This window comes from Molothrus ater, chromosome 1 (assembly GCF_012460135.2).
Source record: "Molothrus ater isolate BHLD 08-10-18 breed brown headed cowbird chromosome 1, BPBGC_Mater_1.1, whole genome shotgun sequence".
NCBI classification, from domain to species: Eukaryota; Metazoa; Chordata; class Aves; order Passeriformes; family Icteridae; genus Molothrus; species Molothrus ater.
Window position 1 is genome coordinate 52,353,436 of NC_050478.2, and position 24,437 is coordinate 52,377,872.

The 24,437-nt window shown below is 41.4% G+C and overlaps 1 protein-coding gene across 1 annotated transcript in view; it reads left to right on the forward strand.

Moving 5' to 3' along the window:
- The window catches only part of EGFR (epidermal growth factor receptor), a 158,440-nt gene that overhangs the window by 125,778 nt on the left and 8,225 nt on the right, over nucleotides 1-24,437 (forward strand). Inside the window, exons 15-27 of the mRNA XM_036406320.1 lie at nucleotides 420-577; nucleotides 5,978-6,013; nucleotides 7,315-7,456; nucleotides 9,107-9,229; nucleotides 10,462-10,560; nucleotides 14,929-15,114; nucleotides 18,371-18,526; nucleotides 19,326-19,401; nucleotides 20,589-20,735; nucleotides 23,083-23,180; nucleotides 23,719-23,886; nucleotides 23,980-24,027; nucleotides 24,128-24,233. Coding sequence (XP_036262213.1) covers nucleotides 420-577; nucleotides 5,978-6,013; nucleotides 7,315-7,456; nucleotides 9,107-9,229; nucleotides 10,462-10,560; nucleotides 14,929-15,114; nucleotides 18,371-18,526; nucleotides 19,326-19,401; nucleotides 20,589-20,735; nucleotides 23,083-23,180; nucleotides 23,719-23,886; nucleotides 23,980-24,027; nucleotides 24,128-24,233 — 1,543 coding nt within the window. The remainder of the gene's footprint in view (nucleotides 1-419; nucleotides 578-5,977; nucleotides 6,014-7,314; nucleotides 7,457-9,106; nucleotides 9,230-10,461; nucleotides 10,561-14,928; nucleotides 15,115-18,370; nucleotides 18,527-19,325; nucleotides 19,402-20,588; nucleotides 20,736-23,082; nucleotides 23,181-23,718; nucleotides 23,887-23,979; nucleotides 24,028-24,127; nucleotides 24,234-24,437) is intronic.

Sequence of the window (24,437 nt, forward strand, 5' to 3'; positions counted from 1 at the left end):
GAGGTATCAGGAGGTCTATATCCACTGTTTTAAATTATGTGACAGGAGATTGCACCAGGTAGCAACCAAACTGTCTGCTTTTCAGCTAGCCCCTTATCAAGGTGTCATTAAATTCTTCCCCATTTAAAATGCAAAATGCAAGTTTTCCAACCAGACAGAAGGCAGAGGTGAAAAAGAAGTGACATTATAATGCAAGAAAATATTAGCTTTATAATGCAAGAAAATATTAGCTTTAAGCAACAGGAACTGTCTTTTGTATGGTCCATCCTGCAAGAGCAATTTCTTGAAAGAATATCAGGTAGCAAGGTAATAAAAGCAGACAATGCTGAAAACTTCCAGGAGTAAAAGGCATTTAGATTTATCTTCTGAATTTCCTCTTGAATGTAAGGGTGTTATAAACAAGTTGTTTCTCTCTGCAGGGCCCTGACAATTGCATGAAGTGTGCCCATTTTATAGATGGCCCCCACTGTGTGAAATCCTGTCCAGCAGGGGTTCTGGGTGAGAATGACACCCTCGTCTGGAAATATGCTGATGCGAATAATGTTTGCCAGCTCTGCCATCCAAACTGCACCCGGGGGTGAGTAAAACCTGGGACTGAATTGTGACAGGGAAGAAAGAAAAAGAGAAACAGATTGTCTTGAGCTCTTTCTCCTCCTGATCGTCCCATGTCAAACCACTGAGAAGAACTAGCAGGGAGCAAGAGAGGTCAGGAGAGCATAGTTAATGAAAGCAGAGTGTGGCAAACTTTGTAAGTAGGAAAAGGTCAGTGGTACTTTGTCTTTATGCAGAAGGAAAGAAAAAAATATTTAAGGGTTTTGAAACAGGCTTGTTTGATAACTTGAAAGAATTTTACAGGACTCAACCACAAGTGATGCACCCCTTTTTTTCCCACTTGGCTTGTCGCTGTGTCCTCTGGTTTTGAGAGGAACATCAGTGACATCTGGTGGATGCTGGGTTCCCAGGGCCCATTTTTCTGTGCACCTTTCAACTTTCAGGAGGCAAATCCCAGTAGGGTAACACAGTGATTTTCTTTTTTTCCTTCTTTCCATACACTAGCACTTGGTCTGATTTTAAAGCCTTGTGAGTGTGTTTTTTTAACAGGAATCACAGTAAATCCAATCTATATGAGCCATTTTTTCCTCATTTGGAGATAGCTTAGACTGCAACCCGTGACAAGTTGTGAATTGATGTGTTTAACCTACATCACAAGCAATAATGGTCTCCTCTCCTTATTTCCAACCTACAAAAGACATGGGATGCACGGGAAAAGGTTTTAGGGTTTGAGAGCTGGTTATTGGACTGTGATGCTTCCAGAATAAAAAGCCAGCCCACGTTTGACGTATTTTCCTTCACAGGGCTCTGCTTTTTACCCTGCAAATTTGTCTGATCCAAAATCCTTCTATAATAAGCCCATAATAAATGTTGCAAGAGAGGAATTGTAACATACTCAGACCAACCATCACAATGTATATTAGCTAATCCAACTGCCAGTTCCCCACTTTCATGGGAAAAAGGAGATGAAGGGTGGAATCACTCCCTTCATTAGAGGGCAAGTAACAGCCCTTTCCAGTGCTCATAGTGAAATTCAGTGCAGTGGATTTCAGAGAGTAGTTATACCAACCTGCTGGATTTGCCACAATTTACAGCTATGGCCCTTGCTTTTTCTATAGTCACACACAAGGCTTATCAGGGCTTCCCACTGCAAGCCCAGGAAGAAATTTCTTCAGTTGAAAAGGGATCATAATTAAGTTGCTCTACTACTTCAGTAGTCCCTACTGATACAAACTGGCCACAGTGGTCTGATATCCTTCTTCTAACTGGCCACATGGAAATGCAGCTGATTAGTGGAATAGTGTAATGAGTAACCACATCTGAACAAGGCTTTTTTTCACTGTGCAGCCTCAGTAGTGGGATCGAACACTAGACTGCAGATTTGAAGAACATAATTTGCCAGACAGGGATGTAAAACAAGCCACACAATGACTCTTAGTGCACAAGCAAGTTCCCCAAGCAAAATTGATCAGAGAAGTCAATTCCTGCCTTGCTTTAGCAATGGATGGGGGAACCACAAGAGTCAGGCAGGAGATGAGGTTACAGTAAGGAGACTTTTTAAAAATGAGGGTTACCCAACATATGCCTCAGTGTATTTGGCCCTGTGTTATTAAGGCAGAACATAAAAAGTAGTATCAATTTCATCTTTCACATGAAAGAGCTGGGCTGAGTTTGCATCAGTTACATTGTGAACATGCTCAATAGCCCAAGTCAAATTGATGCCCAAATGTGGCAGATGAAATAGGCTGTATCCCTGAAGGGCCCGAGAGAGCTAGAAGGAGGTAGTGTTGCAATATTTGCTATACAGATGAGACATCTGTGGCCATGGATGAGTAGGGAGCCAGTGTCAGGTTTATAATATGGGAACATGCAGTCAGGCACAGCATTGTCCCTCTGAAGGTAATCCATCAGCAATGCCATTTCTTTTCACGCCTTTCCCTCATTTTGCTGTGGGAATGGATCTGTTCAGCAGTGGGTGGAAAACATCTGTCTCACAAAGCTTTTGTATCCTTAAAACCACAGTCTCAGCAATTCCTGCATGACAAGAAACAACAACTTCATTTCTGTCCCTGTCCAATTTCACGGCTAGAGCCCACAAAATCTTATCAGCATGATTAAGTGTGCTGACTTCAGTAGTCATGCAAGCAAGGGTTCCCAGAATCTCTCTCTGTTTTCCTTATTTGAAGAAGCTTTAAGTAAAAGACTTCTCTTCCCAGCTGAGTTTTGTCAGGAATTTCATTTTCTCACTTTAGGTATGCGTACTGGTTGTACAGTGCTTCTTTTGTGATGCCGTGAAGAATCCCTTTGAGTCTCATTTTCTTTGTTGAGTCCATTTTTCAGCCTTCATTAGGAAACAGAATGAAGGATGCTTCCTCCTGCTTAGCTCTCTCAATTCTCCTGTATTCTCTTGGGAATTTTGTACACGAGCTTCCTTTTGCCCTGCCTCAAGTACAGCTGAGAATTATATGCTACAATAAAGAAAGCAACATCTCAAAAGCCCTGGAATTACCCCAAATGTTCATCAGTTAAAGACATTCATCTTCTTAATTAATCTGGTCAGTGTTGAAGGATTTGATTTTCCCTTGCCAGTCTCACAGAGTACAGGAAATAAACTCAGACACAGCCAGTGGAGTGGATAAACAAGGAGGAGAAGAAGCCACCACTGTAGCCAATACCACTGGCTGGCACATCCTGCCTCCATCCACAGTTGCTATCAACACTCTGTGTCTCACCAGTCTTCATTTTAAATGCTAAGGGATTTTTGAGGGAAATGAGAAAGTGGCTAGGGGATCTGAGAGGGAAGGCTGCAGAAGCACAGCACAAATTCTATGCCTTTGTCACTCTTGGAAGGTTACTTAGAAAGAAAAGACAAAATACAATTTTTCTAAAGTTTAAAAAGCCTTAAAAATGGTTTTCCATTTATTTTATGATTGTGAAGTAACTTAGGCTGTTATAGTGTGAGTCCCCTCTGAAAGGCCATCAATCATAACAACTTGACTATATTACATCAAATTAGGAACTATAGGTCAAGGAGAAAGTTGTTAAAATCTTCATGGATTTAGGAAATAAACAGCTGTGTCTGCACTGGGACAAGTAATATTTACATAGACAGGTAAAATGCACAGTTCAGGATGAAGTAGTTTTCAGAAGCTGTACACAGAACTAATTTTCCAATAAGTAGAGAAATATATCAAAGACTACAACTGCTGTTATATTCATCTCATATATCCATAAGATCTTGAGGCTCTTCATAACATAAGGTCACATTTGTCATTTTGGTTTCTGTAAGCAGAAGAAAAATTACTCAGGAATGGAAAACATGATCGTTTAGATTCCATAAAATCTGGGTTACTTATGTAGGGTGTCATCATAAAATTCCACATTAAGAAAGATAGTTATATATAGTCCTGGAGGGATAATTCTTATGGATTTTGTTTCTTCTCTGACTTGTGAAATTAATCAGAAAACCAAGTGGGATTTGAAAAGCACAAACTGATCTCTCTATTTCTTCCCAAATACCTTTTTACTTTATCCTACAAGACTTGATATTGATGGATTTGTGTGGGAAAAGGAAGGAAACTGATAAAAAAATCTGCAGTTCTCTTGCCTCTACTTTAATGTGTAAGAGAACTGGTCAGTCATTCCTCAGACTCTAGCTATAATCCCCTCAGCCAGTTTTGTTTGCTGTTAGGAAGCACGTAGAGAATTTGCCATCTTAAAGTAGCATGGCAAACCAGAATTTTGAGAAGGAGATACTTTGAGGGACAGTAATCATATTCTGAAATTAAGTGAGGTCTTCTAATTTCTCAGTCTTATCAAGAGCAGCTGCACATGTTTTGTTGCGTTAGAAATTAATGTTCAGGAGGTAGACCATGACTGGATGAGGTCTGGAGTCCTAGATCAGTTTTCCATTGAGCACCTGAAGAGAGAAGCCCAAGGCAAGATCTGCCCCCTGTGACGATAAGCAAGCTGGTGGCCCTGCTCTGCACGTGCAGCCTCTCTGTGCTTCATTACACAACTGGGCAAACAAAGCAAGCTGTATGCTGGTAGGAAAGCTAACAAGGCTGAGGACCCGGAATCCGGGAATTGGTATGCACAGCACTTCCAGCATGTCCAGGACACCAGGATGCGCATTCTTGCATGGGAGCCCAGTGAACTTACGAGACCTTCCAGATGCTGGGTCTTGGAGCACTGTGTTGGCCCAGAAACAAGACAAATACACAAGGGAAGATCCAAGTAATGAAAACAAACAAACAAACAAACTAAAACCCAATAAAATGAGTAGTTGCTTCACTTCTTCCTTCCCCAGACCTAGTCCAAGTTACAAGAGAAGATCTACAACTCTACCTGGCATTCTGAGATTTTTTTGGTTTCTCCTGTCAGTGAGAAGGATTCCATTCCAGTTTTCCTGGCATGGGCTCACTTCTTACCCCCTATTTGACCTCCTCTGGAATTGTTTTGGGATGATCCACTTTCTTTAAGTCAGCACAGGGAGCGGATACCACAAACTGGACTTTAGTCCTTTTCTGTGCTCTGTTTTCTAGAGGTGATGTCAGCCTCTCAGTAATGCTCTCCTTCCTCAGCAGACACCACAAAGACCACAATTCCCATGAAGAGCATACATCTTATAGCCCAGCAGCACTTGGGGAATGCACTGTGCCTGTCACACTCATTAGACCATCAAGTGAACGTAGTCACTGTTTTCATCTGTGGGGTTTTTTTGCACTGCACTACAAAAAATTTGAGCATTTTAAACTCTAATGGAGGGTGAATGACTTGCTAGTAGAGTTCCTGGCTCCCTGGGTAATGATTGTACCTGTTTACATTACCAGTAACATAAGACTTTGGATTCTAAAGGAAAAATACCATGGACACATGCCAACAAACTGTAGCCCGAGAGAGTGCTGTCAAGTCTCATTTTTTGATGAAAGTCCATGTATCTGCTACCCCAGTTTTCCATTGAAACAGCAAGTCTGGAAATTGAGTTCTTTACCTTATCAGGAAGCAAGGATTATGCAGGAGGGTCTGCAATGACATGTTTCCACATGTATTTCTGTCCGTGTAGGAGGAGGAGGCTACTTCTGCCCTCCTCCACAGTCAGCCCTGGGCTCTGCACAGAGATAGGGAATCCATGAATTTTGTGTATCTATGTCCTCCCACACTTCTACCACATGGTAAAAAATTGTTTTAAAACATTCTTTAAACTAAGTATGCAGCATAGCTATTTCTCTAGATAAAAGATTTTGGAGCAAGGTTGTTGACTGATATTTAATGGAGTGTATGACTATTATAAATTCCTATGTTAACACTTGGACTGCTCTGAAACACAAACTTTCAAATCAGTAGCACTCTTCTTAGTTGGAATTACAGAAGTATGTAGGCCAGAGCTACATACAATGTTTGTAACGTTCATTTGTTTTTACAGGTGCAAAGGGCCAGGTCTTGAAGGCTGTCCAAATGGGTGAGTATTTCATCTGCTACAATTAATGGCAGAGCTGGAAGGAATGTGTGTGTGTGTGTTTACATTTCCACAGTGGACACTGCAAGGCTGGGACTAAAGTCTTCAGCTGTTTACAGGGAAGTGACAGACTAAAGCAGGCTCAGAGCTATAAAAATGGTTTAAAGAACTGAGAAACACTGCTACTGGCACAAGCCTTCAAAATCTTGTTCTGCCTACAATTTTTGTCAAGGTGAGACCAGGGATCAGTTACTGAAGAATAAAAGGAGGGGATGGAAAAAGGAAGGATTAAGGGCAGAGAGAGCTATGTTTAGGACTGATATAGTTACCTGTGTTGCAGGAGACTCAGAGATGCAGAGGGTCTTTTCCAGCCCTGTGATCTGAACATCTCCAAATACTGTGTGCCCAGTTGGATTCTTATTCATCACACTCAAACTAGATCTTATATCACACTGCTTGGCTTCATGATGTGCTCGAGGTCATGCAACAAGCAAACAGTCTGACTGAGAGAGAGAGGGATTTAGTTTCTGGCCACAAAGTCATGCTATGGCAAGATAAATTCAGCCTAGTAGTACTGTTAAAAAGTGACTGTATTAAATAGTAATCCCTGGGGCAACTTAGAAAAATGCTGGGAAGAATCTCTAAGTACAGACCAAAAAACAACCTTGGAAAACGGGTTTTTCTTTTCAACTTTAATTTGCAATTACCCAAGCTTTAATAAAGAGGCAGCAATCTTGTCTGTACAGTGGGAATGGTACACAACACCTGGCTTCAGACATTTGTACTTCTAAGGAAGATTGATGATCTGACCTTCACTGTGACCCTTACAGCATGCCTCCTTCCCCCCCAACAATGGAGGGATATCAGCTGCACTGCTGGTATCAGACCTGTGGATGCCTTTCTGAGAGGCCTTCTCTCCACATGCTTCATGTCTCTGATCACACATGGGCTGCTCACAGCTGGCACACACAGGCATCACAGATCTGATGCTCATGTGCTTGGTGGGTTCATTGGAGGGAGGAGAAATCCCCTTACTTAAGCTATGAGGATCAGTTCAATTGTGAGTTTGAGGGAAGAGTGAAGACTTGTAGTTTTAAGCCCAGATGGAAATTAAGCACCACTTTGGACAGATTACAGGATGAGGAACTTCAAAATACAGGTGTGCAAGACATCTGAAATGTCAAATAGGCTTATGTGGGCATCCAGAGTCTAATCAAAACATAAGGCTTCCTGCAACTTCTCTAGGCCTTCTTTAAAGTCTTAACACCTAAGAATCTTTTTCTGTGTGCCCTGCTGTGTTGCAGCTCCAAGATCCCGTCTATAGCAGCGGGTGTTGTGGGAGGGCTCCTCTGCCTGGTGGTGGTGGGCCTGGGCATTGGCCTCTACCTGCGCAGACGCCACATCGTCCGGAAGCGCACCCTGCGCCGCCTGCTGCAGGAGAGGGAGGTGAGCACTGCCAGCACCCCTGCTCCACCTGGCCCACCGGGGTACTGCTCCTTGTGCCAGAGGATTAAAGCACCCTGCATCTGTGTCCTGAATCCTTGTAGCTCAGCAATCCCTTGGGATGGGGAACGAGGCAGTTGCCACACCACTCAGGAAAGGAGCGGCATGCACCTAACACCTTCTCAATCTCAAATCTGATCCCTCTGTGTATAATTTGCAAAATATTTAAGGGATTGGGATGTCTCAATCCCAAGGATAGTCATTGAGATTGTCTACCCCAAAAAAACTACACCTTCAGGTTGAGGTGCAATGTGTTTGCTGGTCCGTACTACCTTTCTGTGTAGACCTTCAGCCTCAAATCGTGTGTCCCTCCAGACGAGCCTTGGGGCTCCTCTGGCAGCTTGGGATGCTCTTGAAAGTATTTCCCCCTTGATCCTGTGGAAAAAAAGGAGAGGAGGGAAAGGAATTGAGGAAGTGTTTGTGTCTTGTCTTTGCTTTGTTTTTAGCACAAAAAGCCCACAAAGCCATCAAAGTGAATGGTTCACCCTGTTGGGCATGAACAAGGTTTCTGCACTGCTCTTTGTTTTTGTGTGCATTACAGCATCACCCTCTGGATACCTCATATACAGCAAAATTCCTAATCCTGGGTGGAAGCTGCTCTTTTGTGGTTAGCCCCCTTCTCTTTCTAGTCTGGTTCTAGTAAATTAGCCAATTGTTTTTAACATTCTGCTGAAATCCCAATTGCAGCTTCATTCTGTACTTGCCAGCTTTGCAGAGTCAGCTGCTAATATCCTTAAAAAAAAAAAAAAGAAGAAAAAGATAAGCTGGCTTGTTTTTCATTGCACTATAAAACTATATTTTACATACTGCTGTATTCTGCAGTTGTGGTAGTAGAGTTCAATTTCTGCTCAGCTCATATTGTACCCTCTGGACTCCTCAAAATGAGGATATTTCATCACAAGTGAGAGGGTGCTGGTCCTCTAAAATCAGATTGAATCTAGCTAAATATGGTTTCAGTTGAAGAAAAAGCAAAAGGAAAAACACTGAGGAAAAAGCTGACTTATGCATCATAAAAGCATTAAATATCTTTGGAAGGGCATTGCCACTGTTTGCAATTAGGCAAAGATAAAATTTTGAAAAAAACAATAGGCAATTCAACATCCCTTTTTTTGAGGCAAGAACCACTGTCAGAGTTTCAATTGCTGCTTGTACACTGCGTGATCTGAGGGAACCACTGGTACCCTGGGATTTTTTTCCAGTTAAACAAGAGCAGACATGAAAGGTTGCAGGTGATTCTTGCCCATTATTTTAAACATTTTAATAATTTATTCACTAGTTCAAAACAAAAATAATCTCCTTTAGCATCTGTGGTAATTACATGATTTTTCATGCTATATGTTTCAAGGCTTTGAAGTCATAGCCTCCATTTGAGAAGAGGTATTCCTTCACTTTCCTTCAAAATGGCAGCTGCCACTCCATGCTTGATTTTTGGAGTGGGTATTTATTCCTGCAAATCAGAGCAGAACTCTCCTCCCAACAACTTCACATGGAATCATATGTTCATTATTTTAAAGGAAGGATTTATTTACTTCCCCAAAGTGTTCAACCTTCCAGACTGTGTAACCTTCTAACATCATCTTCTCTCTGCACCAGCTTGTTGAACCACTGACACCCAGTGGAGAGGCACCAAACCAGGCTCATCTGAGAATTCTAAAGGAAACAGAATTTAAAAAGGTCAAAGTTTTAGGCTCTGGAGCTTTTGGCACTGTTTATAAGGTAAGATCATTGTTTTTCTATTCCCCTTTTCATCCTGCTCCTTCCTGCAGAAGCTGCCCAAACAAAGCAAGAACCGGGAGCTTCAATCATTGTGTAGATATTTTTTTAATTAGATTTTATAGCATGTATCTATCTATTGAAGCGTAGAGAGATTACTCAATCATCATTAGTTTTGTTAGAAATTGGTAACTGGAGCAGGTTTACATAAAAGGTTGCCAAAGTCATACTGCTGAACCTGGAGAACAAAGATCATGACTTAAAACCTACCACAGTCAGATACATCCACTATAAATATTAAGAAGAAAAATAAATGCATTGTGGTTAGCTCAGTGCAAAACCATTTTTCTGTGTCATCTGGGATCTTCTTTTTATAATGTTCAATCATTCTTTCATTAGAACTGATTCCGATGTGTGAAAGTGTCTGCACACCTTCAGTTGTGTAGGTTCACAAGTTATTTTTTCTCGTGATGTTTGTTTATCCTCTGTGCTTCTTCATTAAGTTCCTCCTTTTATTCAGGATATGTGTTTCAGGCTTTTCCATTAACTGTAGATTCCTATATCTCTTTATAAAGAGCTATATTCCGAATCAGGCTTCCAGCTATGATTAGGAACTTCAGGGGCACAAAAAGATGTGCACTTGCACTGCTGGGGGTTTCAGGAGCATGTCCTCCCACATGCCACAGTGTGCCACACTGCCACAGCAGTGCCACACTGCTGACCTGTCACCTAAATGGCTCCTACTTTAGATGTAGATCACTGCACCGGTGGGACATAGACTCCCCTACCACTGCATGTGTATGGCTGGATTATTTGTACATCACAGGTGCCATATGGTTTTAATGAGAAAATGCTAATTATTTTCATCCCATGATTTATAAATTGGAAGTGGCAAGGTTTTGCACATGCAGTTGCTGTGAAGCTCTAATTAGTTAGATTTCCATCCACAAATGTTGCTCTTTATGCATCTCTTGGGCTTCTTACAGAGGCATAGTAATGAACATGTTTTTTCAAGAAAGTATGGTAGAGGTGACTGAAAAAGAAGTAACACCCCATTAGCAGGAATTTGGTAATACACACAAGACACATTTTTTTGCATACTTTTGTTGTATGCCATGTCTTTCCATTGCTCAGAATATTTAAGTCTACTCAGAAGATGTAAAATATATATGTAACTGTGAGAATTAACCTGTTAGATATGAGACTGAATAACTCTCTGTGTTTCTTTTTGGTAGGGACTTTGGATCCCAGAAGGAGAGAAGGTTAAAATTCCTGTTGCTATTAAAGAGTTGAGAGAGGCTACATCACCAAAAGCCAACAAGGAAATACTTGATGTGAGTTTTCATGTTTGTTTTCTCAAGTTGCCAGTGGTCTGTGGATTTTCTTCTCTAACAGCTAGAGGGGTTTCAGGAATTTGTGTGGGAAGAAATATTTTGCATCCTAAACTCAATTGTCCATCTAGAAGTTCTGCACTTTGCAGCCCACTCTGTGAAGTGCTTTTGTGTCTCTCATTAATCCAATCCCAATACAGATTTTATATTTGTGGAGTAGCACCTAAGGAGTAGTTAGGACCATACATTTACAACTACTTCTCTTTTTTTTTATTCTGATATTTTAGGCCTTAAGCTGTAGCCTTTATTGTCATTACGGTAGTACAACTAAGCCAAATAACAACAGACCTAGTGATTTATGAATCCTGCAGGTTGTCATAAACTACTTGCTTGATTAAATAGAATTAAATTAACTATAAATCCAAAATAAAATTTAAAAATGCCAGCTGTCTGATTTATCTGCCATAGAATGCAAGAAATTATCTCACCTTCTGACAGAAGCTTGGGATTTTTATTTTATTGTTTGGATAGAGCTCATAGCTTCAGAAAACAGGAGAAAATGCTATGGGACACTGATTTAGGAGTTCATAAATGTTTGAGTTTACAATGAGTGAGCCAGAGTCCTAAATACAAAGTTTCCTGAACCTGGAGTTTATGAAAATCTTAACTAGAACCAAAGCCATGGAACATGCAGCACCCAGGATATATAAATTTGTGTACACGAGACTGCTGAGTGAGGAGAGGAGCACTCAGAAGTTCAGTATAACTTCACATTTCCCATGCTGTGGTTCAGTCTTAAGCAACAAGAAGAGTATGTCTGTTTGATTCTGTTCTGTCCCTGGTATGTCCCAAATGGACCTGTTTGTCTGGAATTGATGGTGCTGTTAATCAAGCACACAAGTCCTTCAGCCATGGGGAAAATTGTGGTATTGTTTTTTATTTTGGTGGGGACTGAATTTAGAAGATATTTTTTCTTAAATCCAGTTGTGGCCAGCAAATGACACCTCAGGTAGGAAGGTTCATCTCAGATGGCTGAGGCTGGTAAAGATCTTAACAAAAAGCCTATCCTTGTAGTGAGAAGTCTCAGGATAAATATCTGTGAACAAACCACCACTTGTGCTACTGACAATAATAAAGCTCACTGGATTTTTCAAGTCATCCTGAATAAACAGTGTTATTCCAATACATTACTCTCCTTCAACAGATTGTGTGTTATGCACCATATGATTTGATAGGCATATTGCAGCAGTGCAGAAGAACTGGTGGTCCATCTGCAAATCCATACAGGAAGCAATATCCATTTTGGTTTTAGTTTAGTTAGATTCCGAACAAGTCTCAGCCCTTCCCCAGGTCTTACCTATGTGGCCCTCATTCCTGCCCCTCCCTCCCTTCACTGACATTCCCTCCATTGAGGAGCTGGCAGAGATGCTGCTCAGCTGCCTGCCCAGAGCTCTGCCCCACCGTTTGCTCTTCACAGTGATGAGGAGCATAACACAGTGTTCACAAAGGATGCTTTCGACTTAACTGCATTAAATTCCTGAAGGCATGTATCCTGGAAAAAGGGTTAGTCAACAAGCCTACAGTACTTCATCCTTCCTTCAGCAGATCAAGATCACTGGACAGGGCAGTAGATGCAGGGACTGTGTGCTCTTGAGTGATATCAAAGTGCATTATCTTCTAAAAGAAATTTCTGTAGCAAATCTCCACATTTTCTTTTCCTTTGAATTAGGATGTTTATCAAAAAGCTCTTGCTTTTCCAATCCAGTTAATTTTTAGATAATTTGGTCAGTGGAACTCTGTATTTCAGAGCTAGTTTTGAAAAAAATACAGAACTAGTGAAAGAAGCCAGAGGGATGACTCCAAAAGCACTTCTCAAAACAGATTTTTGCTACACAACCAATTTTCCAAGGTCACTGGAGCCTCAAAGATAATAATGTCTAATTAAAGATGATTTGTCTTACAGAATCACACTAGGTATAGAACTAGCACAGCAGCTTTAGCTCTTACAATTCAGGCAAGCTCTGGCTGACTTTATTAGGGTAGGGTTAATTGAGAAGGTTGTTGTTAAATACCAAGCATACTTGGAGCAGGTCAGATTGAACCCAAAGAGATTTCCAAGATAAACAGTTGAAACAAAGACCCACTTTAATGTCTTGGGCTACTTAGACAGACCCACAGCCACACAATAGCTCTGTTCTGCTTTCTAAAAGGAGGAGGCAGTGGCCTGTTTTCCTCTGCAGTATCAAATGCAAGAGGCAATCAACACTTGGATGCTCTCCGAAGGCTGTGGCCCAAACGCCCACCACGCTCCTGCAGCATCCCAGTGCTCAGCCCCCAGGTCAGCCCCACAGGGGCTGTGCAGCAGATGGGCGGTGAGAACAGCTCCTGCTCTGCAGTCTTCCCCCCACCCTAACCTGCCAAAATGAATACAATATGGATATGAATCCCAGCAGGAAGCAAGGCATCCTTCATCATTACAATGGCTCAGCTTGGAAGCATAGGGAAATGAAGTTGTTTTGGTCTCTGCTTATGTCTGAGTATTGGATAACAAATTTGGAAGAATCTCTAACAAATGATGCCACAAATATATACAAACTGAATAGCAGATTGTGTTCCTGCTTTATCTTTCCTTGAGCTAGCCCACACAATCAGTGGGCTGTTTGTCAATGGTGTGCCCACATCATGCAGTAGGCTGATGAGCTCTTACTAAATCTGGCACAGATCCTATTTAACCTGTCTGCCTGGAGGCCATTTTCATTCTGAGGGCTCCAAAACAAGGATACCAAATGCAGAACTAGTGCCTCAAAAGAGGCTGCATTACATCATGTTTTGCTTAGACTGGCCCATTAAGCAACAACACAGAGGCCAGAAAGTATTGCTTAAGAATTGGGGTTGCTTATTTCTTGAACGTCATTGCCTTAATAACTTTGTTTAATAATAGTTCTCACCAGCTATGGAGCTATGTGACATCTGTTTGCTAGATGATGAGTAAAGTGCCATGGCATTTATTTTCTTAAGCTCTTAGAAAGAGCAGATTTGCTCTTTCCATTGTACTATTCATGTCTTGACTATGATTTTAGGCTTTGAGGGATTGCTAGCCTGAATTGCCAAGGGGTGATAAGGTGTTACTCCAGATGCTGAATCAAGATGCTGACCCGCTCACTGAATGGAAAAATTCCCATTCATTTCCCCTTGTGTTACTTTTCAATCAAATCACTTTTAAAATATCTAAAAGTGACATACTGTAAATCAGACACAAAGTTAGTTAAAGAAACCAAACAACTGCAGCTCTTATTTTTTCCCCTTGGAATCCCTTCTTTGAGCTGCCACTTGACCATGGATTTGAGTATAAATACAGATCTCAAATTTCAATCTGTAAGTAGTTTTTGCATACAAAAACCATGAAATCAGGATTTTTTACCCCATGGCCATGTTAAATAATGTATTTGAACCAGCCTCTGAAGGGGTCTTTCCCTTCCCACAGAAGAACAAAAGAAGAAGAAGTATCTTGCGTGTTGTAGATAGGTACCTAAAGCTACACAGTGTGTACCCATATTTGAAAAAAGAGAGTTTCACATATTTATGAAATTAAACCCCAAAATTCCAATTGACCAAAGGGTCTGTAATGCTTGGGCTCCCACATTCCAAGTACCTTTCTAGTACAATTTACCTTTCTATATGAGTCTAAACAAGCTTTTCCAATTGAGGGCAGTATTTTCACCATTGTTACTTAAAGAAAAGCATTCAAGCTTCTAAAGCAGCCAATTGATTATTAATCTATTTGGTTTGACATGGAATGAAGAACAACATGGTCAAAAAGAACACGGTCTCTTAAAGAATGAGACTGTCAGTCATGTTCTAGATGACAACTTTGACTTTCTGGGTTAGTACCAACCTTGACAGGGGAGCAGAATTCTCAAAAATACTGATTTCTGGTCAGTTTCATTAAAAGGTCTGTGGAGAAAAAAGCCATGTTCATAAAATGTGTTGCCCTTCCAATGAGGTGCTCAAAATTATGAAATCCCATCAGCTTCCAGTTGATGTTCAATTTGTTAATTCCTCCTTCATCTGTAAGTTTTAATCTCCAGGATTTTTGTCCAGCATTTGCTTGATGTACAGTAGTGAGAGACTGGCTCTTCTGTAGCATTTCAGTGATGATTTAGTGTTGAAAATATGGAAATTCCACTGAATGGAAAATAATCAGTCCACAGAGTGGGAAATATGTGTATTTTGTATGTGATATGAGACAGAAAGTTTGCATATAGTATTTTAGCAACTTCTTGGATGACCAAGTTATTTTAAACTGCCTCTAAATATTCATGCCATGCCAAAGGGAGAGTTACACGTTTCTTTTTTTGCCTTTCTTCTCAGGAAGCTTATGTGATGGCTAGTGTTGACAATCCTCATGTGTGTCGCTTGCTGGGAATCTGCCTCACTTCAACCGTCCAGCTCATCACCCAGCTGATGCCCTACGGCTGCCTCCTGGATTACATCCGGGAGCACAAGGACAACATCGGCTCTCAGTACCTCCTCAACTGGTGTGTGCAGATTGCAAAGGTAAGCAGAGCTCCAGATCAGCTAAAACTCAGAGGTTGGACAGCGTGTAATTACCCATCTCTGCAAATCTTTCTGTTTCGCCACCTGGATCATAGGTATCTTATACATGGCAGTAAGCAGTTACTTTTTCTCGAACAATTTACTATTTTCATGGTGATGAGCAAACATTAACTATTCTTCAAAATGCTTCTAGACACCTTAATATTATCACCTAGACATTTATGTCCAAACCAAGCACCCAGTATTGAAAGGATAATGGGATGCAAATGTGATGCAGCGCAGGCAGCAGGGAAAGCAATAGAAGAATTTGTCAATTTCCATAGAATAATGCTGCTTCCATCAGTGGATTTCTTCAGGCTGTGTCACAGGACAGTGATGTTGAATACCCCTTCTTGTGTATTCAACTTGGAGAGTTTCATGCTGAAATCTCTGAGGCCAGGGATCACAACTGCTGACTACTGAATCCCATCTCCATCCTCGCTCAGTCGGGCTTTCCACCAAAAGGCATTCAGGCAACCCAGAGCTGTTCTGTAATTCATAGATGCTGAGCTGGGGTCTGTAATCTAACTGCAATGGCCATAAAAGTCTTATTATCACACCTGGTACTGTTTGCCAAAGAGCAGCAGAGGAGCTACAGTACAGCCTCTAGCCCAATATGCTGTGTTTGGATGGTGGTTAGCTGTTTGCAAACATAGAAAATCAATGCAAAATCAGCAAAAAAATAACTGCAATTTGTTGGAGATTCATCATATGAGATGGCAGTGTCCACACAGCATGGTTGCTTTAATGCTACTTATTTCAGGAATGCTGGTCTGCAGGAAAACCACACACTTAAAAACTTATCTGTCCCTTGAGGCCTTGTGTACATGCCAGGCTTGCCCAGCTGTGGTTTGCTTTCAGGAAATATGCTGAGGACCTCAGAAATGTATCCACCAAATGTCTATAGAGCACATTTTTCATCTCAGTGTACGTTTTTTGCTCCACAACAAGTGAAATCTAATTTATGTGTCCACCTGGGATGTGAGTTGCTTTTTTTTGTGACTTTTTGTGACTCTTTTGCTTTCTTATTTAAAATCAATTACTGCTCTCTCCTGGTTTCAGTCTCTTTGGAGGGTGAACTGGAGGCTATATTTCCCTCCTCCTCCTTCTTCTCCTTGTTAATTTTTAAGGTGGGAAAATGTATCCCCAGATGGGTTCTTGGGGCATTGCTTGCCTGAGAGATTGCCATTCACAATTGTTCGCTTTCGTTTGATTTTTTCATGGTGGTTCAACATTTGCCCATAGAAACTTCTACCCTTTCCAGTGATGCCTGACCTTCAACATAACTCCTTTGTGCTAGTCCACTGAAGTTCTTTTCAAAGCACTCATAAATATTATGTACAGTTTTTTCCCACCAATGTGTCGGGTGCTACTACTCTGATAAAGTTATGCCAGATTTTTGAACATTCTCTGACACTTTAAAAATTTTTTACTTATGAGTGGAAAAAAGAATTGAAACAAATATATGTCTGGTAACTAATCAGCAGGAGGCAAGTTCCCTGGGAAGCTTATTTTTGTTACTGTTTTCATAGCTTTGAAATAAGTTTTCTTTGCATCTTTTACAAACATTATCTTTTCCTGAGGTATGGAGTCCTCTCTTCCAGGCAAGATGTTATGATAGCATAAACACTCCATGTGCAGAAACACTGTGAAGGAACTCTTTGAACACAATGGTCTAATGCTTAGTGATGAAAAATGGATTAAACTCCAAGCCTGCACACAATTAAAAATGTGCTGAACTTTCTAAGCCGGCAGTTCAACATTTTTGGTGTATGGTTATGCATGTGCAGGAGTATTCAGCGATCAGCACCCTAAACAGCTTAGTGTGACACTGATATTCTGCCTTTCAGCAGCACTGTGTCTTATTAGCCTCTGCAGCAAGTCAATTTTAGCAGGGCATTTTTTGTCCTACTGGGGCTAGATTATGCAATTATTATTTTTTTTAAGATAGTCTGTTTTCTGTCAGCAGCTCAGAAGTTTTTGTTCCAAGAGCTCTGCTTGCTAAAGATCTATTTGTGTGATTCAGTGCACGCTCGTAGTGGCACTGTGCCAGTTTGTTTGGGTGGTTTGTTTTGGCAACATTAGCAGTGCATGGGTGAAGTTCTGCTGAGGGACTTGGAAGGAGGATTTGATGGTGGTCCAGCTTAGAAGTGGGCTTAGGAAGCGGGTGGAGGATGGAAGGCAATTATTCCCTCCAGTCCTTTTCCATCACATCAACACTATCTTTTTGGTTCTTTGTAGGTTAAAAGTAATTTTTTATCAATTCTCTTCATCAAAATACAAGTGCACAACCTACCACCAGCAGAAATGCATGAACTGGGAATAATAGTGGATTTTGGAGAAGATATTGCAGGAAACTTGCAAATCATGAACTTTTTGTTTCCATATACCAAGAGACTGGTGTTGAGGGAAAGGGGAGTAATCTCTGTGGTCAGAAACACAGCTGTTAAATTTATGCTTTAGAAGTCAAACCAGTACAATTAGTTATATTCTTCCTTGAGAGGCAGTGATACCAAAAAAAGCACGTATGCTATGGCAAATCCAGCCTAATCATTGGAGGTAGTGAAACTGGAAGAACTTGCCTTTTTCAAAGAGGACTGGAAAATGGATGCAGCTCTGAGTTCAGACCTAGAATGAACTTTTTTTGTTTTCCCCCCATTTTTACCCTTGCAGTGGACTGCCTGATTGCTAGCAGGAAGAGGCAGAGTACGCTGCCTGTAATAAAACACAGTATGAGCAACTTTGAGTAATTGTCTAAATACTCTCTGTAGGGCCGGTGTGTGTATATAATGGCAGGGGATAGTTAAACTCTGTACTGTGCTCTCCTGAACTCATTGGGTTTGCACAAGTGCAGCCGAAAGAAGACTTTGTCCCTTTATTTCTACGTTCCATCCTGATTTTGTATTTCTTGAACTAAGTTCCAAAGGAACCAGATCCCCTGCTACGATCTATTCTACCCACTACTGCATCTTTGTCCTTCACCACTCCGCCAGTGCCTGGACCCACAAGAAGGTTCCTGCAGGGTAATAGTAACAGTCAGTAATGTTACAAGAGTAACCCTCATCCTCACCCTGCAATAAACATCATGTAAATGGAGAGTGCAGGTGGGATAACTCACCACGTGTTTATGGTGATGTCTGTGGTTACCACAGAGCAGCTGAGGTTTGGTGACTTGATTGTACCAGTGAGAGCTGACCAGCAGTGTGTTACATTGCAGGGAATGAACTATCTGGAGGAACGGCGCCTAGTGCACCGTGACCTTGCTGCCAGGAACGTCCTTGTCAAGACTCCTCAGCATGTGAAAATCACGGACTTCGGGCTGGCAAAGCTGCTCGGTGCAGACGAGAAGGAATATCATGCTGAGGGAGGCAAGGTAAAGCAGGCTGCACAATGAACTACTGCTCATTTGCTGGTGTTTGTGCTTGCACACAAGCCCCAAACAAAGGGGGGGGAAAGAGAGTGTGTTTTTCAAAGCTCTCAGCTGCCATCCCAGCGTGCTGCCTTTGAAGCCTGTGGAAGTCCTCTGAAATCAGCCAAAGTAGCATCAGGCCAGTGGGAGTGCAGTGGGAGCAGAGGTAGCAGAGCAGCAAATGCTTTTGAAATTCCCACCCAGAATGTCTGGGAAATTCATCAGTGTAGCCAACACCAATAAGACTGTGCAGTTTATAAAGAGAAAGGGAATGTTGTATATTTATAGCAGAAGAAAGACCTGTCAGACTTGGTTCAACATGCTTTTGTGTTGTACTGCGTGCTGATGGAGAGAATGTGTCCTGCTGAGAAATTAAAGAGAAGCTGCTTGCAAATATTGCAGAGGCCATAAATTGAAACCATATGAGTGTAGACCAGTCATATAGCCTAAGACTGGATTTGTGTCCTGTTCTGATAGAAGGCTAAAAAGTAGTTATTTGACTGTTTAAAATACTGTCAAACTGTTTAGTAAGAGATATTTCTGATACACCTAGTATTCCACATGTTTCCAGGTTCTTAACAACATATGAAAATAATAAAGGGGAACTCAAAAGTTGTCTGTTCTACCGTTCAGCTGGTTCTGTTGGCTGTTTTTGTTTTTTTTCCTTCTGCAACGAAACTATTGATTTACACACCACCTGGTGGTAAATATCCCTGATAAATTTTGGGTCAGCTTCTTAAGGATTATTTGTGAATTTTCCTAGGTTCCTATTAAATGGATGGCATTGGAGTCAATTTTACACCGGATTTACACTCATCAAAGTGATGTCTGGAGTTATGGTGAGTTTAAAAGCAGTTACAATTATTGCAGATAGGTTGGAAAATTTCATTATTTGCTGGTGACTCTATACTGGCCTTTTTACTTTGCATTGTGAGAAGAGCAAGAGACCAAATATATTAACACAGTGCCCAAATCACCTATTCAATGAAGTAAAATCCCCATGAAACTGCATGAGGTATAAGATGTTTCACAGAATATGCTTTGGGTAATCAGCCCTCCCCTGAAAGGGGCCACAGGTAGGAGACTCTGGTCTATTTGCTGAAGTTCTGTTAAACATTTTATTCAGCAACTTCACAGGAAATATAATGGAGCTGGCAATAGAGATGGATAACTAGGAGGACTTAAAATCACTGGTCATACTATCAGTTGGTGTCAATCAGTGTAACTCTGCTGAGGCCAAAAATGTTTATGCTGTCCTGGTACTGAGAGGACAATGCTAAAAGGGAAGCAGTGTGATAACCTCCTTAGAGAATTTATTTTGTATTTGGTATAGTTCATAAAGCCAGCTTGAAAGAAAGAAGCAGAAAGAAAACTTTCCAAAGCAACCTATTGCAAAATTTCCCCCCATGGGCTCTTATATTCCTGGAAAATATTTAATGCAGATGTTCAGATCCTATGTCCTTTTTGTAACAGTACACCCTCTGGTCTTCTTAATCCAATTATGTATCTTGGCATCCAAAATCTTGTTTTGTATCCTAAGCTACTGGACAATCACAACAGCTACATCACAAGAGTCCATGGTATGTCAGCAAATGACGCTTAGGCAGCTGGTTTACACGTCTTTCAAAAACTGCTTTTGCTCATCTCCAGAGAGATTGTTTTCAAACAAAAAGAGAACTTCCATTTTTAAAACCAGTTGCGGTGTTGGAGTTGGGAGACAGTAACCTGCATTTCCTTTCTGTGGAGCCAGGAAGACTGTAGAATGTTCAACACTGATATATTAGCTGAGATATAAAAAAAAAAAAAAAAAAGGAAAAAAGCAAAACCTTAAATGGAAGCAGGATGATTTCAAAATGTTATATATAATCTCTTTTTAAAATCATGGCAGAAAATGGTTTCTCAGGTTGGGGTTCTGGCAAAACAGTGCTTCCAGGGGACCCCTCTCTGCTTGCTACTTCTCCACACCTATTCAGAGCAGTCCAGCTCCTGGCAGTTTCTTTCATGATCTTCTCTTCCCACCCTACAGGTGTGACAGTTTGGGAGCTGATGACATTTGGTTCCAAGCCATATGAAGGGATTCCTGCCAGTGAGATCTCCTCTGTGCTGGAGAAGGGCGAGCGTTTGCCGCAGCCGCCCATCTGTACCATCGATGTGTACATGATCATGGTCAAATGTGAGTTCCTACCTGGGCTTGTGGCTGCTCACAATCTGAGCTGAATAAGTAACTCAGTTGCATTTTATGCTGCCTACCTGGTAATGGCACAGAAACAGGGTTGTGTGAAAAGAGTGGTGACACCAGAGTGTGTTCCCACACCTTGAGCTTTTCCTAGGAGCATGGGATGTGGCTTCATGAGTCACTCATTCAACCAACTAAGGCTTTTTTCACCATTCACACCACTGACTGATATTGTCAATTAGTTTAAACTTATATGGTCAGGGACTATAAATTAGCATGACACCAACCTCTGTGCCTCATACTCTGGTTTTGTATGCCTAGGAAATAAAATCAGCACTGCCTTCTCCTCCAAGCACCCCCTTGGTTCAGTAATGTGCTTCCCACTGCAAGCACACAGGTGGATTATTACTAAAGGACTGTCGGGAGTGCAGGCACAATCATAAATTTAGATACACATGAGGATTTAGAGTGCCTTTTCAAATTTCTTCCTCATTTTTGGCTGGTCCCTTTTTGGCATGCAGCTCAAGGGCAGAGGGTTTCTGAAGCACTTTTTGGCTGGTTTAGGACACGTCAAAGGACTTCTGAACCTCAAACCCCCTTTCCATCTATATCATCTACTAAATGTCAGATTACTACCTGTTTCCTGCACATCTCTAGGCTGTGACTGCCACATCCCTGCTCACTGCTGTGAGGATGTGATAAGCAGCCCACTAGGTGGCATTTAAGACCTTCTCACTGGAGGAATATGTACCTGTTCCTGAAACAGGAGCTATGAACACTCTGTAGTGCAGCACTTTTGGGGAATCCTAGAGCACACACATATTGCTGTGGTGGGACAAGCATCACACTAGGTGAGCCTGATCCTATGCTCAGCAGGGCAACAGGAACCACATCCAGAAGTGTGCACCTAGCCTGGGAGGTGCCCAGACCCCAAAGCAATGTCCTAGAAACTCCTCCTCAGAGATTCTGAACCCTACTGTGACTTCAGCCCCTATCTTTCCTTAGGGTCAGTCCAGATGTAGAAAGGAGGCGTTTTGCCAGGCACCTGATCCGGTACCTGTTGCTTGTAAAACACAGCCAATGGAGTGTCCCCATCCTTTCCATGCCATTACACTGAATTTAAATGCAAGAGTGTGAGCATCTGGGGGCTGAGCCTTCCTCCTGGCACAGGACTCGGTTGCACATCTTTTGCTGCTCTGGTCACCTCATGTTTGTAGGCTACAGTGCCGACCCTTTTGAAGCTGTGCCATTTCATCTAAAGGAATTCAGGATTCCCAGTCACCTCTTTTATAATCAGAAAGTATAATCTGAAATGTTCAAAGTTATTGCAAAATAATTAATAATTTTTTAATTTAAAAACTAGCATTTAAATATAGGCAACTTAGAGATAAAGTCAGAAACAGTAGATTCTACTCCTGCAAGAACAGTGAATTCCCAAACACTCAATTTTGTCTAATAGCAAGAAGCATTTCTTTCTGAATTAGTGAGGAATGATATTTCTAGCTGGTAAAAAGTCACTGGAAATGTTGAGATTTTGTCTAACGTGGATCTTTGTCTAATTCAGATTTCAGAAGGCATATAACCCCTTCATTTTCCCATTAATATAGATCAGCTGTTTCTTCTGAATTCCTCTAGACATACTAAGCTTGACCTTTATTATTTTTAATTTTAAACACAAGAGTCTCAAGATCAGCTCATCTGTTAGTTGATTACAGAAAATGTGGGTTTCCTAACTAATATCACATGTAAAACCTCCAGTATCTATATTTGAAATCTCTTCTAGCATTGATCCAAACTAAGCTGTAAGGACTTACTTTTGTTGAAGTCAGTTTACTAATTAAATACAGCTTAGTTGCAGTAATCTTTCAATATGTCTCCAGTGAGGATGTTTTGTATTTTAGAAGACATCTGGTACAGAGGGAGGCTTCTGCTGTAGGCTTCCCAGGGCTTCATGAAGCAGTCCAGTGACTGTCAGACAGCAAATTCTGGTACTGCAGGCACCCACTGGTGTTAGTTTGATTCCTCTCCTTCAAGAGCTTTTTTCAAAGCAATCTAATTGGGATTATCCCTCAGGTGGGACCTGCCTGCCCACGTGGATGTAGACTCAGCCTGAAGCTTTTCCAATGTGGTGTTTTATTTCTGTCTTCCCAAAACTGCCAAGATCTGCATTTTAAATGATGAAATTCACACCCGTGGCTGGTGAATTAACTTTTATGGTGGTCCCTTAGGGGTAGCTCCTTTCTTTTTTCCACACATGGCACTGCTTTTTTGCTGTTATATTTTATTTTAGACTCTGTGTTTGATCACCAATACAATTTTGTTTGTGCATTGCTTTTCCTTGCAGGCTGGATGATCGATGCAGACAGCCGTCCCAAGTTTCGCGAGCTGATAGCTGAATTCTCTAAAATGGCCCGTGACCCTCCGCGCTATCTTGTCATACAGGTACTAAACACAGTGGTGGGAAGTGCCCTCTGATGGTCATTTAATCTGAGGCCTCAAGTAACTAGTAATGCATATGAGAACATATGATATGGATAACTGAAGGCCAGATTTATTGTTGCTTTCCAGGTTTTAACTCATTCAGCTAGAGCCACAAACAAAATGTCAAGACTGGTCACTATTTTCTTAGTACTGGTCTCAGTCTAGAACCAGAAACAGTCCATGAGAGGAGAACATAGTTTGATCCTCTTCAAAATGCAGTTATTTTACAGCACATGGACTGAGATTGCAGGTCTAGGTTCCCCTAAACTCTAGGTAAATTTGGTTAAACACACAGATTGCTGAATGGGCCATTTACTTAAACATTGGACTTGCCTTGTGGGTCCCTTCCAACTCAGATTCCAACATAGATTCTGTGAATCTATGAATCAAGATTTTGAATCTTGTGCCTCTTGTTAAATGACTTTGTCTCAGAGAGAAGGGGAGAATGAGGGCTTGAAAGGAGTCTGCAAGTTTTGTCTCATGCTGACTTTTTCAACAGGGAGATGATAGGATGCACCTGCCCAGCCCTACGGACTCCAAGTTCTATCGCACCCTGATGGAGGAGGAGGACATGGAGGATATAGTGGATGCAGATGAGTACCTCGTGCCACACCAGGGCTTTTTCAACAGCCCTTCAACGTCTCGCACTCCCCTCTTGAGTTCATTGGTATGAAAATTTTCCACTGTGGAAATATGACACAAAATTTTAAGAGTGAACTGCTTCTCAAAATGTCTGTATTTTCTTTCTCTGTCTTTTAAGAGTGCTACCAGCAACAACTCTGCTACAACCTGCATTGACAGGAACGGGGTAAGTGGAATGACCTTTAATAATGGAGTAAATCCTCCTATGTGGATCAACTTCTACAAATCAGTCCCTTTAATATTGTTTTTCTCTACTTTCATCCTAGCAGGGGCACCCTGTGCGGGAAGACAGCTTTGTCCAGAGGTATAGCTCAGACCCAACAGGTGCTTTCTTGGAGGACAGCTTAGATGACAGCTTCCTACCAGCCCCAGGTGAGTACTTTTCCTGTTTTTCCATCCCATGGCCACTCATCCACAAGCCCTTTGCTTGTAAATATAATCATTTTCCTTCCTTTTCTGTAGAAATGAAGCAATTCAAATGCTTTCTACCCTTTTGGCTCAGTAAATGGGAGTGGAAGCATGTTCACATACCATTTTCCTAGCCTTTAGCTGTCTGCTTCTAACCATTTCTCATTT